This window comes from Phalangium opilio, unplaced genomic scaffold (assembly GCF_054372755.1).
Source record: "Phalangium opilio isolate 3A_F unplaced genomic scaffold, DU_Popi_V2 ptg000077l_1, whole genome shotgun sequence".
Classification (NCBI taxonomy): domain Eukaryota; kingdom Metazoa; phylum Arthropoda; class Arachnida; order Opiliones; family Phalangiidae; genus Phalangium; species Phalangium opilio.
In genome coordinates this window covers 7,420,130-7,437,740 of record NW_028324185.1, presented here as the reverse complement: position 1 = coordinate 7,437,740, position 17,611 = coordinate 7,420,130, and the positions used below count along the sequence as shown (strand labels likewise).

At 37.7% G+C, this 17,611-nt stretch overlaps 1 protein-coding gene across 1 annotated transcript; it reads right to left on the bottom strand.

The window, feature by feature from the left end:
- Positions 1-3,324: 3,324 nt before the first annotated feature.
- Positions 3,325-4,881, bottom strand: LOC149657519 (uncharacterized). Its single transcript, XM_089844505.1, has 4 exons — positions 4,732-4,881; positions 3,514-3,714; positions 3,384-3,451; positions 3,325-3,337 (listed from the first exon to the last, which is right to left on the bottom strand). Exons 1-4 carry the CDS (start codon positions 4,879-4,881, stop codon positions 3,325-3,327), a joined length of 432 nt encoding a protein of 143 aa, XP_089700631.1.
- Positions 4,882-17,611: the final 12,730 nt, after the last annotated feature.

Here is a 17,611-nt window from a genome sequence, read left to right as displayed (position 1 = left end):
ATAGAAAATCAAAACAAGCAGAAATGAACCCTTGAAGTATCCAACTTCATGATTTCGTTTGGCTAAAAACTAAGTCCATCAGCTTTATCATGAGTTAATAATATGTTAGCTCCCTATAAGTTACTCAGGCTCCATAGGCGTAACGTATCCAGCGATTTCTTCTCATTTCGCCGGCGCGGGGAAAAAAATGCGAATGTTGCGCTCTCTCTTGTCGAGAAAAAAATCCCGCTCGTACGGCTCCACGACCTCGAGTCGTCGGCTGCTTTTTCACCAAGGGAGTGTTTTAGTCGTGAATGTTTATGTTTTAACAATATAACATTAAATCATGGCGTTTGTCACAGTACTGAGACAAAAAAATGCAGGAACTCAATGCAATTTGCCGATATTGATAAAGAATGCTAAAGATAAGAGTTGTTATTGAGACTTAAAACCAGAAAATTATACAACTGAGCCAAGTCCAATCCACTGATCTCTTAACTGTTTTCATAACCAAGGCTACTGAGCGAAATATTCGGCTGCTCCGATATCATTGGCTAGCTTCCACTACACGCGCTTCCGGGGAAAACCGGAAAGTAGAGTAAATAAGATTTCCGTTCACGTGGCGGCCGCAGAGCGTCGCATATAATTGGGAAGCTGGCGGCGCGGAAGAAAACGCTGGAGTATAAAAATGAAATGTCTGAGTAACTTATAGGGAGCTAACATATTATTAACTCATGGCTTTATGTAAATTAATGGTGTTCCCGATGTCTATGTGATTTCGAAAGAAAGTAAGAAACGCCACCACATCTAATTGTCTCCCAGTAAGGGAAGGCTTTCTATACATGTATATGTAAACGAAAACTGATTCTGAAGTCGAAAAATTGGTTAATCCGGACCGTAAGGGATAATATAATTTCACAGGGAACTATCAAGCAATGCGAAAATATTAATTCCTAGAAAAGTTTGAAAATGCTTCTACATTTCTACAAACTTTTATAAAATACGTTGCACACCTCCTTTTAGAACACTATCATCATACTGAACTTTAAAACCGTTCTCATGCCACGATTTTCGAACAACCATGCTGTCACTTTTCCCTGTCCCCTTTACGTTAGAATTATCCATGTAATCGTGTGCACTGCCTTTGTAAGATTTAGTTCTATAATAAATTTTAATTTCCTAGCCGATGTGGGAGCATCTTTATATAACCCGAATTATCAATTACGTTTTTGAAAATAATATACGTCTCCGGTAAAGTATGAAAGGTAACCGTTAACCAAGAGCAAATCGAGTTGGAGTACAATTCTCAGCTGTTAAAATTCCTTTGACTACAGGTCTAAGTAAAAAACATATTTAATCTTGTCTGTATTTAAGAGCGTGTCTTAGTAACTGTTCTTCTTAACGTAATGTTAGAAAGGTACTGTTTTCAGACAAGGCCACATTTCACAGGCACGGTACAGTAGAATGAACATTACTAGACCCAACTAAATCTTCACTGGTTTCGGCACATATCACCATCAATTGCGATGGGATGTAAATGTTTGGTGGACATTCTTGGAAAGCCAATTATCGGATCCTTCTTCAATGAGAACATCACTGAAGACATTTACTTGGACTTCCTTCGTCATGAGTTTAATGTTTGCAAATGTATTGTTAGACATGGACAGTCGTTCTGAAGAAAGCCTCCACCACGATGGTAGACACATCGAACATTAACGCTGAGGTGTTTACCAAACAGATTAGAGGTTGTAATTTGAGGTATAAGTTCTAAGAATAATCTTTAAAACTCAGCCTATTCCCAAATATTTAATTTTGTGCCTTTTCACAATAAAATCTGTATTGCAAACATTTATTTACAACCTGTATTAGGGGTCTATAAAAGTGACGTCATTAGTTAGCAGTATCGGGGGTTGTCCACTTAGGAAGGTGTTGGTCTGATCACGTCCCCAATTTAGGTCTGATGCGACAATCTTCCATTCTACACAGTAAAAAATTGTGGTCTACTTTTAAACCATTAATGATAAAAACTTTTTTCCCGGATTTAAAACCCTGAAAGTGTACATTTTTAAACCATAATAAAATATAATGGTTTAATTTAAAATCACTATTTTCTGAGAGTAAAGTTTGAAACCGAAATTTCGGTACATATATAAACCATTAACTAGCTTATGTGAAACCGGTATCGGGCTATTCTGATAATCAAAAATGGTTAGCATTTATACCATAATTTTAGAGGGGAGTTTCAGAACCACAGTTTTTGGTTTAAATATAAACCTTTATACTTCTTTCTTTAGATTATTACGGGCCTGATCATATTTCAAACAGTTTTAATTAAAACCCGTCAAGTACTGATAGTAAACCCTTCCATGTAAATATTAAGTTCAGTGTATACCATTATGATTCTAAAAATATACCCTTTATGGTGTGGCATAAGGATAGAAAGGGTTAATATAGTCGGCCTTAAATGGTTTGCATGGCAAGCCTTAAATGGTTTGCATAGCAAGCCTAAAATGGTTTTTGTATCAAGCCTAAAATGGTTTGAGTATCAAGCCTAAAATGGTTTGCGTTTCAAGCCTAAAATGGTTTGCGTTTCAAGCCTAAAATGGTTTGCGTTTCAAGCCTAAAATGGTTTGCGTTTCAAGCCTAAAATGGTTTACGTATCACGCCTAAAATGGCTTGCGTATCAAGCCTAAAATGGTTTATATAGCACGACTAAAACGGTTACTATACTAGGCCTAAAATGGGTTAGGCCTTACTACCCCAACCCTTAAAGGTTGCATAAGCTATAGTCAAACCAACGAGAGAATAGCGCTGAGCCCCATTGGTTAACATGTATCTCAGCGCTATTCTCTCGCTGGTTTGACTATAGATTAACTTAAAATCATGCATTATAGGCCCTTAAATATTGTGTGCTTTTTAATTTAAAATATTATGTACTCATTGGTTGCGAACAAAATTACATTGATTTAATTCCAGTTTAGAGTATTAATTAAGTTAACTTATTGCATTTTTTATGCTAACTGCTTTACTTGGGCGCAAATTTGTGTGGCATTTAAGCCCAGACAATAATTTTCAACAAAAAGTTTTTACCAAATTATTTGGATAATGAACATTAAACACCCAATAGCTTGCAAAATAAGCGCACAGTGCTGAAAAAAGTCCTCGGTGCTAGCCACACTTTTCCTATCCACATGCAGCTCCCATTCTTCGGAACAGAAGATATTGCTTCCAAAATATACAAGTACAGCACCCTGTGACACTAGAACTTTTGAGACTTCGTTCCTTTTGAAAAACATCGATTGATGGCATTCCTTTAATATCCCAGGTATTAGCATAAGGCTTAATTTAGCTTTGGCATCTAAATTGAAATTTTTTGATTTAAATTCCAAATTTTCCCTGAATACAATTGGATGGATTCTGCTAATCTTTTCTCTATATTAATCCCAGTTACCCTTTGAAATTCCAAATTTATCTGAAAAAAAAGTGTAATTACTCTTATGTACAATGTTTTAACTAAAAAATACACCGAATTACCTGTCTAATATTACACAGTGATGGGTACGTTTCTAAAAGGCATTGTAACGACTCGTTTTCAATAAGATCTCGCCTACGAGAGTATGTCCGATTCATCCTTTTGTCAATGGCCACCCAATCTTTATTATTTTTACGCATTTCTAACTGCATATATTTAATGTGTTGTTTAACACTAATCCCGTCTTCCATATCTTCCAAAACCTTAAATAACAGTTCCATTAGTAAAGATATTTGTTTTTCTAATTTTTTAAGTAAAGAAAAATAGCTTTCCCAGTTTTTACTTTAAAGGGTTAATGACTCGTTTATTGAAAAATGTCTAGTTTTGGTTTTCCTAAGTAAAAGTAGTAAAGTATAGTCAAAGAAAGTTATTCTTTCTGTAATATGAAAGAACAAACGCACATTTGAACATACTTCAACAAAATGTAAATTCATTTGTATCCCTGGGGACGTCAATAAGGGTACCGTTTGTTATTAAGCCTAATTATTAAAGTAGCGAAAAAGCTGCCGATAAAGAGTTTGGGGAACGTGCTCGCGCGCTCTCGATCATGACGTCACCAGGGGACCGTAACTTTAAACTGAGAGAATAGTTGGAAAAAATTAAATTTCCAAGCTTTGAAAGCGGGCTTAGGAATTAGGTAGGCTAATTTCTAGTAGCGATGAACCGGAAACCGCTCTACCCAGATCACGTGATTTTTCACGCGACATTTTCTGCCCTAGCTTCCGCTCCCTACTTAATTCTCTCTGCCTCTACATGTACGCGAAATACTGAAATTCCACAGTTAGGGGGGATGACAACGAGGTAAGAGATAGGGAGTTGGCACTCCGGATTATCTTCCCATAGACGCTAATACAGCCAAAGGCAGGGAGCTGCCAATTCCCTATATAAGCTATGACGTAGAAAGAACTGTTCGCCCGCTCCCTATATTCTCAAGATTATATAACTAAATATTTTTATAGTAGTTTAAAATTTCAATCTTTGAATTCTAAGACCAGATCGAGTAATGGCAAGTTGGCAACCCATGTTAACTTCCCATCGAGCCTAACACAGCGAAAGGCAGGCCACTGCCATTACTGAGTCTGAAACAATGGAATTTAACACCATGTTGCTATACTACCGAGTGGAAAATCACTGGGATTAATTTTGAACACCAGATTATACAAATTTCATTCTTGATTTAACACTTCGAAGTTGTTAAGTTTAATAAAAAAGGCACTTACCTGGTATATAAAACCATTTCCATTATATTCTTGTAAGGAAACGTCTGATTCAAGTTTATCTCGAAAACTTTTAATTGAAGGATTCTTCAACAATATTTTCTTCTTTTTGTCGCCAAAAAATTGAAGCAGTAATATTTCTTCACTAGCCATATCAAAACTTTAATCTCACCAAGCGAAACTTATTTGTCCAGTACTTTGGCTAGAAATGTGCGCGTATAGGCGCGCCTATTAGGCACCGTATTTGGGGGCCCGGGGGGGAAGCGAAAACCGAATTGAAAAAAAAACTTTCCTCTGAGTCCTCTCCTATTGAGAAAAGAAAAAAACCCGAGTCACACCCTCACACCCCTTTACCGGATTGCCCTTTTATCGACCTGCCCCCCTTCAGTGGTCACCTTTCTCGAAGGACCGCACGCGCGACGATATATTTCAAAGCTATATGTTCTAGCATTTTGGCCAAGTGACATGAAAATCCCTCTTTAGGGATTTTCATGTCAATATAGAAAAATTTCCAATTCTCCCCACAGTTCTTATATCAAAGAACGTTAAGGTAGTTTAGTTTAGCATTTTACCAAGCTCGATCGAAATGTAATTTATGATGAGTGCCCAATTTTATAGCTGTGTTAAGTGTACATATTTTGCAAAAACATTAACTAGTGGTCGGCATTTGGATAGGATAATATCTGTTTGTTTTATCTTTATTCATAATTTGAAATTATCCACGGGAAGTCTATGATTAATGCAATGTAATCACGAATAATTATCAGATTATTATTCATGGATAACTGATTAACCAAAATTCTGTGGATTATCTTGTCCAAACGCCGACCAATAACAATGACTAACTTATTAAATCACTTACAAAATGCTCATGGAAATGACCCTAAATTTAACGTTGTCTGTGAGATGGATGGATGTGGAATAAACCCAGATTCCCTAGTTTCTTACGAATTGTTAGACAAATATGTGATTGAAAACAAAAGTTATATAACACTGAGATCGAAGTCTGTGAGTAGTTAACAAAACAAAACTTGCATTAAAATATATATTGAAATAATTACTGAATAAATAGACTGATTCGGAAATACCGATATGCAAAGACAACTTTACGGGAAATCAAGAAAAATATGATATACTTAACATAACCTTTGTATATTTAACGGTTACAGAAATTTGCTTAAGAAATAACGATTTCGAATTTAATGGAATCAAATATAAGCAAACTTCACAACATATATATTATCATTTCGTGAATGCTATTATGTTTACTAGACTGAACGACGAGCCGCGGACCGAAACGCCTCACCGCTATTTTTAAATAAAAGTTTTATATTTTACACTAATCACGTCTGGTTTCTCTTCATATAAAGATTTTTTATTCCCGTGCAGATTATAAAAACTATATGTTCGACCTTTTTGGAACAAGAGATAGTTTTAATCTATACCGTGTCAAAAAACTGTTATTGGTTTTAAGGTAGGCCATTTTCATCTAAACCCAAAACGGTTTGAGTTCCCACGTTATAAAATACCGTTATTGGTATAAAAATATACTATTATTCAAATGTTCTATATTTAGATCATCACATTAATGGTGTATCTTTTTGAAACGTGAGATGGTTTTAATGCATACCGTGTCAAGAAACTGTTACTGGTTTTAAGATAGGCCATTTTCAACTAAACCCAAAACGGTTTAAATTCCAACCTTATAAAATTCCGTTATTGGTATAAAAATATACTATTATTCAAATGTTCTGTATTCAGATCAGCACTTTAATGGTGTAAACCAGAACTGGTTTTAATTAAAACTCTCAATGGTTCCGTAAACCATTTTGAAACCAATTTCAAACCCCTATTTTTTACTGTGTATGTTGCAGCAAAGTTGCATGTTCTCTGTTTGTGCCAGTTGAGACGCTTTATCTTTAGTATAGAGAAAAGAGAACATTCATTCTGAATAAAAAAGAATTTTGCTGACGCTTAAAGAGAGGGTAGTTGTCAATGGCATTCTTAATAACGCGTGAATAATATCTTAAAACATTGGAGGAGTAGGCTAACGTGAAGTGTGCTGGGTACTTTATAATGCCAAGCATTGGTGCTAGACCTCTCTGTAGTGGGCCTAGAATTTTAGCCTCCAGTCAAGCTGGTTGCTCCATGTTAAAACAAGTTGGTAAACCAAAATAAACCTCTCCGAGTCGAGACGAGGGCTATCTACGCGCGTAATTTTCAATACCGCATTTGTAATGTTTATATCAAAGATTTTCTTGGAATATTGAAATGAAACAGAGCTTTACAGTTAAGTAACTGCTAAAATAATCGTAATGCCAATGCAATTACTCGCTATATATTAAACGCGATACAAATTAAAATGTCAAGTTTCCATACTCTCTCGCCCTCTTATTCTTGATAAAAGAAGTCGGCCGACTGTGGGGGCGTGTAGGACATTGCAAAGCGGCACCGACTGACGACTGTTCACATGTCCCATTACGTACCGATCGTTGGAATGTCGGGTAGAATACCAAGGCTACGTTCAGTAACTGAAAATCGGAAAAAGCCGTTACCGCTACCGATGTGTTTTTTTCCGAACGCTACGTCAGAGTGACGTCAGACGTCACTGAACGTTTTTCTTTCTCTCTCTGTTGCGTTTGATGATACTTTCCATGATGGCGTCTGCTAGAGATTTTGGATTGAGGAGAAAACTGTTATTTTTGTTATTAAATGAACTATCTAACGATGATAAATCGGAAATAACCTTAATTCCAGTTCATTTGAAAAGATCTATAAAAGAAAAATGTGTTATCGTTTCGCTAGTGGCTTTGGACTGGATTTCTCGCCGTGTTGAACTTCAATTAATGACGTCATAAATCCGATTCGCATCGAAAAAACCTGCTCTTCCAGCCGCTGCGATCGGTGTCACATCGATGCGTAGCGTGACGTAGAAACCGGAAGTGCGAAAAACCGTACAGTAAAAAAATCGGTCTCCGATGCGCGCAGCGCTGCGTACGCTAGCAGTTACTGAACGTAGCCCAACTAATTAGTCGATACATCGAGTGATCAACTTCGGTAGAGGCAGAAACCAGCGGTCAAACAAGCTTCTACACGCCAAGCGGGTGATCTGTCTAATTCAAAGATAGTATTAAGAAAATTGAACCGTGGCGAGTTCGACCAATTGTCGCGGTTATTGTCTCGTTAGAGAAAACTATTTCAATTAATGACTGAATTGTGCTAAAAATTGAAATTAATTTTATAATAAAAAGTATAATTGGATTTAATTTAATTTGTATCTAATTAATTCAAACTTAAATTTCGATAAAATTTGTATTATATTTAAAAATTTTCAAAGTTCGTATTGGGGTACTCCTGCTTGGTTTGCTCTTGATGTTATTAAATACGCTTTCCTAATTAAACTTATATTATAAGATACATAAACGTTCAATATGATGGAGGAATCGACACTAACGATTGGGTATGAAACTATACATAAAATATTTTAGTTCTAAGTCTGACAAAAGTGTTCCAGCCTCAGTTTCTTGTTGCCAAGCAAATCTATTCCACACAAGAGAGGAGAATTTGAGAAAGCACAACTCCCTCTGGGCAGTCTGTCTTTAAATTCTGGCCAAAGATAAAGGGGTCAATACTCTAACTTTTTAAATGAGTTATCGCAAGTGATAACTATCGTCCAAAGGGTTTGTGTCAACCTCGTGCCGTCTATGAGAGCGCGATATGAAAATAGGTGATTAGTCATGAGTGTCATTAAACCTTGATTGAAAATCGGTGGATGTCTCGCAAATTCCCCTCATGCTAATAAAAAAAAAACAATTTAGTCAAATTAAAATTTACCGTTTATAATTATCACGAGAGTGATAACTTAACAAAAGGGTTAATGTTAATGTTGAAGGGGGTGACGCGTCGCCACGTCGAGCACCGATACCAAAGGTATATTGTGCACCCCGAGCTGGTTAGACTGCGAAGAGTCCTGTTGCCTCGATGAATCGGAGAATCCGATTGGCCGAGAACTGGTGAGGTTCCATAGTATGCATGTCAAAATGCTCAAACCCCATGGCCGCGAGGTAGTTGCAGCTGCAGAGGATATGGGAGGAGGTTTTCTCTGCCTCCCCGCAGAACTTACAAAGTGGGTCATCGACGATGCCCAATAAGTGCAGGTGTCTATTCAACCGGCAGTGTCCAGTGAGGAAACTGGTAACCAGCCTAATTTTGCTTTTGGTAAGGGCAAGCAGTTCCTTTGCCCTAGTAATGGAAGGACCCGGGACAAACTCCTTGGCTTGTCTCTGCCCATTCATGTCAAGCAGACATCCGGCAGTGAATCCTATGGCGAATGATGCCATGGGGGATGGGAACCGCAGGCTCAGGTCCGAAGAACATTCGCCTCAGCCTATCTTTTGGCATACATGTCAGCCCTCTCATTGCCCAAAACGGTTAAGCAGGTCGATAAGTTATCGCTGCTTTTTAACAAAAGACGGTAAATTTCAACTTGACCACCTTGTTTTTTATTCGCACGAGGGGAATACGCGAGACATCCGGCGCTTTTTGTTCAAGGTTTGATGACACCTAAGACTAATCACCTATTTACATATTGCACTGCCATGGACCACGGAACGAGATTGGCATCAACCCTTTAGCCGATAGTTATCACTCGTGATAACTCGCTTAAAAAGTTAGAGAATTGCCCCCCCCACCCCAATGTGTCCTCATAACACGTTTTCCATATAGAGATTGCAGCCAGCAGCATTTTCCCCCATGTGCTAACGCCTTGACAAATAAACTTAGTGCTAAAATATTTACTAATTTTATTCTCACTTCGCTAATCAATTAACAATTTTCAAAAAGAGCGTGAAAGGTTGAAGAGAGCAACTCTGAAAACAAGCAACATAAAAATTGTTAAAAAAATAAACGCATTGTATTTCATTAACGTTTTTGATTTCATAGTATAATTTTAAAGCGACTGAGTACAACTTGTTTCAACCCTTCATGCTCTCATTACCGCCTAACTACTAACTGTTTTTCACCTACGCATTTCCAGAAATTTGACCTGTTACCAGAGCCAGTGAATTACGGACTTTTATATTTTTTGTCTTTTTTCTCAACATCGACAGTGCCGTTCATGTACGACCAACAAAGATTACTGTCTGCAAAACATCTGACGTTCGATGCTGCTCCAGTCGGAGCCTTCGACGATTTAAAAACTATTTCCATAGATGTAAGCTCTTTTTCCGGGCTTCCCTCTCTATTTCTACTCTTCTTACGACATGCTTAGTGTTTCGTGTGTGGGTGCTAAGACCATTAACAACCCCCGGGATTCGCAACGCAAGATTTCTACTTTTCATTGTTTTCTGTTACGCGCAATCCTAGCGACCCTTGCGGTATATTGAGGAAACTATTAGGGGTACCAAATTTCCGGTTTACAGGTTCCTCTTTGCTATATAAAAATGGCGGATCACGAAGAGAAAGATGAGAATGAAAATGTTATCGTGTACTTATTTTTTTAACTACCAAATTGCGGATATCAAGCTAATTTAGCGGAGTCTGCCCATTCAACCGAATACCATTGGAACGAATCCCATTCGTCAGAAAATTTCTAGCCAGTATTTTAAAATCTAGCCCAATGGCGGTTTTCTATAAAAAAGGGAATATTTTCCCATTCAATCGAATCCCATTGGAACGAATTCCCTTCAACCGAAAGTTCCAAGCTAGTATATTAGTTTTATAAATCATTTATCAATGTTACGCCTTTTCCAAAATATTGACGTTTAGCTTCATGGACTTCTCAAATAATATGCCTTTTCCAAAACATTACTGTTAGGTTAGGCTAGGTAAGGTTTCAAGGCAAGAGGGAACGAAGTATAATAAGACTTGTTCCGTTTTAATTACGATTAATTAATACCCAAAAAGTTATAAGTCCAATATGACCATTAATTTTTCATTTATTTAGGTACAAAATATAATTCAATTAGATGTGAAAATTTACGTTCACTGCTATGGCATTTAGAAGTTTTAATGCGGCTTGAGTTCCGTTTAAATTGGGGTTCTTAATTTCGGTATTATAAAGTGAAACAGCATTTTTGTATCTTTCATTGAATTTGAGGAATTTTTTTGGGTGGATTTGGAGGTTTTCCGACATCAATATCAAGTTTGTTCCCACGAAAATCGACTTGTAATTTTTGTATTTCTGCAAGAAACGGAAACAATGCTGGCTTGGTAGGAAACTTGCTATTTAATTTGAAGTGCAGTCCTTCTAAATGGTTGTTGGTGCGTAATTCGTAGCATGAGAAGTGATTCCATGTTTCAGGTGGATGCAGGGTGTTTTCCATCCAAGTGTTTACAAAATAATCTAGAAATTTCGTTACACTTGGGTCATTTGTTGGAAATGCATCTTGCAGCATTAACCATAGTTCGTCGAGTTCGCTCGGTGGAACTAATGATAATCCCGCGAGCTGGCGAACCATTAGTCTAACGTTTTTGTTATTTTTATACTGTTCCGAGAGATGATTGCTATTGACAGCCCTCCACACGGATTGTTTGAAGTGAAAGAAGCACCCTTTTGTTTTTGCTTGAGGAAAAAGTCCATTTTTCTTTGAAAGCATTGCGCTTTCAAAATCTACATGAAATGTTTTACGCGAAAAAACTAATCCTTTGGTGGTTGCTGCGGCGGAAATTAAATAAAACATTCGAGAGTATACACCTTTGGAGTGACCGGGTAGCAAGACATATACGATAGGCAACATGATATCACTGTAAGGTATATGTAGGATGTATAGTTGCTTGAATTGATTCGGGCAGGAGTAATGAGTGCCGTCCATGAAAACCGACTCAGACTGACATAGTAATAGGAAAAACTCATTGGTGGCGAAGGCCAAAATTTTTTCTTTGGTTCCGTCGTTAAAAAGAAGAAAAGGCTCGTTCGTTTCCCCGACGTTCTGCCATCGTTCATTGATTATAACATTTTCCCTACTCGATGGATTAAGAGGCATATTTTTGCTTTTGTGACGATAAAGAGCAGTGCGAACAGACTTAAATTCAGGTATTATGGCTTGAATTTCCAATTCCGCAATACCATTTGACATAGCTTTCCTCTTTGCCTCGGTGCAAACATCAGTGAAGACGTCGCGAATTCGTTTTCTTCTACTGGATGATTGGTCAATTTCTGTCAGCATACTTGCTTTGGCTTTTAACTGAGTAATGATTTTCATATCCGATTCGTGCGTAGGGTGAACGGGAATAAAACCTTGAATAATTCCATTGAAAGTAGTTACTTTTATGTTGCATGCCTTATTTCTACAAACATAGTAGCAAGTTGTGCCGACATTTTTATTAAGGTTAAACAAAAATCTGTTAAAATCATACACAATTATTATTAACAATTCGCTCCATAATTTAAGTTGATAACAGACAGCCTAGTAAACTTGTGAACCTTTTCATTACTAAAACGCTAATTATATACTAAACGAATTATGTAAAAAACATTAATTGGCTAAAACATTTTTATAAGAAGATAACTATAGAGGCTTTTTAGACCAAATTATTGCAATAATTTACCGCCAAATTCGGCTACATTTCGGTCGAATGGGGTTTCGGTCGAATGGGCCAGGAGCAATTTAGCGATATATTATTTTGCTATTTTATCATAATTGTACATTAAACCGTTGCGGCCTCGGCCTCCGAATTTAGAAGAAGACCATTTTATTTTTTTAAGCGATATCCGGAACCGGAAGTTCTGTACACCCGATAAGTTTCTATCCGTTGCCGATTGGTGGCACCCTTGTCGCGAAAACAACCGTAACTCCCGGGGTTGTTAATGGTCTTGCGTGGCAACACGGCTGGCAACTCTTTTTCCGGCGAACCTTGAATGTTAATTCCACAAAGTCTAATAATGTTTTGTCAATTTTTCGTCAACTTTAGTTTAAAAATTTTCATTTTCCTCAAGTAACTAAACAAACCCATATTTCAATTCTTTAATTTATCGCAGTTTAAAGAATAATTAAGGTTATAGTTACAAAATTTTAAATCGTGCGCCCTGATTCCTATGCCAGCGTTCGCCAAGCAGAGTTGGGCAGGTCCAGTGTGACGTCACACATGCGAGTTGAAGGAGAGAGATAAAATCCCGAAGCAAGCGCGAGCCCCCTTGCCTGTCTCGCACCGCCGCACGCGTAAACAGTAAACACGAAAGATCCAGTATAAATCTATCAATTTTAAGTGCCATCTATGATGGACGCGCAAAATTAAAAACCAACTCAAATATAAGGGTTCTAAAACGCATGTGATGTGACGGTCAGCTTATATGTAACCTACATAGCGCCACTTCCCCGACGTGCATTAAATGTCAAAATGCGCTAAATAGGTGATCCGCTCTAAACTTCGGTTTTTATTACTACATTAAAGTGGTAGTATAGTAAATAGAATGAAAATAATAAACTTGGGATTGAATACACACTGGCATAAAATTAACCATCAGATTGGTAGCCAACCTCCGCGTCTCAATATTCGCTTCTCTACAGGGGAAAAGACGGACTCAAATTGCCTAAATAAATCTATTGTACAAAACTTTAATTATCTAACTCCTGACCTCACTAACTTACCAGATAGCCTTACATCCAAAATACCTTAGATCGCTAACCTAGTTTAATATCTCGATCCATAAAATGCGGCAGAAGTGATTCCCCCCCGTTCCAGGCAAGGTGGGAATATATGACAAAACTGAGCCTTACGGCTGCCATAGATTTAGCGTATTTTCCTAGAAAAATGTTTCCGAAGCTTTGTAACTCAAATTGACAGTCTCAGACTGAAAATCTATGTAACAATTTAATACTAATAATTAACTACCAACGTCAACATGTAATACCCGTCTTTCTGTTATTAGATTTATTAATCATTTTCAAAAATAAGCTCTTCTAAGTTCGAAACGACGAAAACAAAGCAATCCCCGAGTCACCCGCCCCTTGACCCACGAGCAGACGACATAAATGAATCTTACGTTGACTGGCAGCTTTACACATGAAGTACGTAACTTATGCCTAGGGGAGCTACACGATATTCTCTAAGCTCCTAGGAAAGAACATCCCCTTACGCGGAGGGAAATAGTTCTGTAACGCGGTTCCTTCGGATCCATGCGATCCTTCCGCCTCAAGAACCGATTTACCATTAATTCAGGAACTGCTATAAAGACTGAGCAGGGTGTCTAAAATATTCATTAGATAAAACTATTCACAATACCAAAGATTATTTGGGAGTTAGAAACGAGGATCTTATCAATCTGGGTAGCTTTTGCTTGAACTATTTAAGTCGCCGTGTATATGTTTTTTATGAGGAATGTTTTCTGTTTTCGCGGCCACGGTAAGCCCAGCCGTCCTTGGCTCGGGAATCGGGAAACCGAACATACCTAGACAAGGCTTAGCGTAGTTTTCGAGTCTACGGTTATTCGCAGAGCTATTTTTCTCTTGCAATTAAAACAATTCTTATAATATTTAGTTAAAGACTTATTAAGTGACTCGGAAATGTTCGGAATTTCAGCTTTGAAACGTTGAATATACTATAAAGACTACCGAACGCTACCGCAACTTTGCCTTCCGAGCTTCCCGGTTCGGTTGACGGCGAAGTCGAGTCGAGGTCCCATGGAAGAAAATAGTAATAGCCGTCGCCGATTGGTCTGGCATTAAAGAGGTTATCTATGTTTAGGGGCTCATGATCGGTTAAAAGATTTTTGTTCGTCTGCTTAGTTTTTACTTCGGGAATGTCATGAAATCCATGGCCAAAGCTATAGAAAAGTGGGACTTACGTACTTTATGTGTGAAGCATAATCCGCTTTTGCTATAATTCCCTTAAAAAGCAAGGACTACATGAATAACGTCAGCTTCTTTTACAAAATTGAATAGGATACAGCCTCCATGTTACGTCTATGACAGAATTTTATGGACCGAGCTATGACCTTTGATCGCTAACCTAGTTTAATAACCTTTGATCGCTAACCTAGTTCAATTACCCTTCGTCGCTAACCTAGTTTAATTACGCTTGATCGCTAACCTAGTTTAATTACCTTTGATCGCTAACCTAGTTTAATTACCTTTGATCGCTTACCAAGTTTTGTTACTCAATGAAAACCAGAATTGATTCACCTCAACCCCCCCCGCCTTCACCTAGTCACCAGGGGTAATTCGCGCAAACTTTTTCCACCCCTCTCGAAGCAACCTTTCTTCCGACGGGTGATCCCCATCTGCAATTCCCTTCACGCTGATGTGGTATACTCGACTTCATTGGGATCCTCTAAACGGGGCTAAGTCTCAAAAAAGTTCTTCGGTCTTATCTTTAATAACCTTATAATTATCTTATAATGTCACCCTAAAATTCATTATCGACTCTTAATATAATGTATTTCTAATTTTAAAAATATTTTGAAGCTGTAAGGCAGTTTCAGTCCTACCAAGAAACAAATAAGCAGCTCAGAACACGATAGTAATAAGTTGAAATCCATAAATCAGGGTCAGATTCCCAAAATACGGTTCAAAATTCTAAAATCCTGGTCAAAAATTCTAATTCTCTCCCAAAATCCCTACAAATTCTAAAACCCTGCAATGCTGGTCAAAATTTCAAAATCTGTCTAAAAATTCCAAAACCATGAAATCCCGTATATAAACTCACTTCATGTCCGAATCAAATTTACTCGTCGAACAAGGACTTACAATTCGGGGAAAACATTTTCCATCAGTTCCAAATTATCCTCTTGTTCAAGTAAAATCTAACATTCAAAATAATGATGTAGAATGGAGTGTACATAAAAAGGGTAGAAATAAGTCTTCGTGTAAATCCGTAGAATGTATCTTCATGTCAATCAGTAAGGATGTGGAGCACATCCAAGAACTCTTGTTTGTGCCGGTGATGTAAGCCCATTGCTTGAGAGCCATCTAGTAATTACGTCGATGTATTTGCAAAGTAATTCATAATCGTTGCTTCTCTGAAAACACTTTTTCAGGTATGGACCGGGTTGCTTTGCGTCATGGGAGTCTTAACGATTATTGATATCATTCACAAGCGAGTCAAGGGAATTCCAGGATCAATGATGTCCTTCGCTGCTCAAAAACTCTTTCTTTATTTCGGAGCCATTTTGGGAAAAGGTAGAGCTAATGGCATTTCGCGGAAGCTAGATTGGGCATGATTTTTCTTTTCATATTGCTGACTAGCTGTTGCCCGCGGCGTCGCTCGCGTGTAATAAGAACTTCAATCAAAATGATATAAAGAATGGACAGATTTTACTGATGACTAATATTTTTTTAGCACCCTAGGAGCGAAGGCACTCGGCGTTGCCCGTCAGCCCGTCGGAACATTTTTTATTACTTTTCAAGCGGACATTATTCCATAAAGAAGGGTTTTTAAATTTCTGGCCGCCATTTTAAAAGACGGCAACAAATCGAACCCGAAAGACCATTCAGCCCGTCTATAAGTTAAAGGAAACCAGTGTACTAAATATTTGAGAAATTGGTTGAAACGCGCGGACTTTGTAGCATAGAGAAGATTTTGTTTACATTTCAGGGCACCATTTATTAAGAAAACGGCAGACTGGAAAAATATTTCTTTGTACACACCTAATACTTATGAGTAACTTTCTTGCAAATTTTCAGCCTTCTAGAGCAAGCGGTTTGGGCTGGGCGTTGATTATCAGTCAGTCAGTCTGTCAGTCAGTCAGGACTTTGATTCATAAAGATATAGATAGAATAAGGCACTCTCTTTAATGTTTCTCAGAGAAGCAAAAGCACCGAATTCGAATTTCAAAAGTGCTAATTCATGGGCGCCCGACAGTCTAATTGCTATTTTAAACACAACCTATAATCCATTTTAAAGAAAAAAATGGTCAAATCCGAAAAGGACTTGAAATTATAAGATTGGACACCAAAATGTTAGCTCTCTGAGCCGAGTGGACTATCATTATCGAATTATTATCTCCTATTTATCGACAAGCAACTACAGGCGTTATAATTAAAATGCTGAATTATTCAAGCGATATAAAAAGTTTTATTCATAACTCGGTTGCCGTGTAAACACTACCCTCTCTATATTTCTAAACAATATTTTTAAATTTCTAACGTTTGTGCATACTAAAGACATAAGTGGTTCATATTGCAGCTCCCTAATAACATTTCTGTGTATCAGCATTTTCCCCCAGCACGGAAGAGAAAAGAGTATTGTCAAGAAGCGATATCTAGTTTACTAGGGAGAAGGAATAAATTCGTAAAAATTTCTAGTTCTTTATCTCCATTCCCAACGCAGGTCCGGAGTTAATCACCACCTCTAAATTTTAACCAGCATCTCATTGGTTTTTTGAAAACTTACGTCAGTGCGACGCGAGAGGCGAAAATTACATATTTTCCGACTTAGGAGAGGTGAAATAGTCCGGCCTCCTTTCAAGTCCCTTCTGTATTTTGAAAGGGGGACTGGGACTATGGCAGGCGAATACTTAGGCATCTTATACCTTCTCCATAGTAAACTAGATATCACTTCTTGGTATTGTATTGTTAATAAAAATCATGCTATAATATTATTAGCCACATCGTAGTTTACGATAGGCTCTTAGTTTGACCCGAGCCGTAATAGTAGTTGTAGTAGTAGTAGTAGGGGCCGGGGTTGTCGCTTTTGTTTTCGTTAGATTTTAGCTTAAAAGGAACTCGATAGTACCTCAACCCACCCATAGGGGTAACTGAGCTCGGTTAGAGAATATATATTGATTATAATTTTTTCACACCGCACCCGGATCGCTCGCCCAGAAGTATGACACTCTACCACTGTTCCTTGGAGACACGATAGAAAGTTCGAATATTTATCCTTTTTTTTACCTCTAAAGTGTTGGAGGTGGGAGAGTTCCTCTCCTTCTGTGGAGTCGGTTACT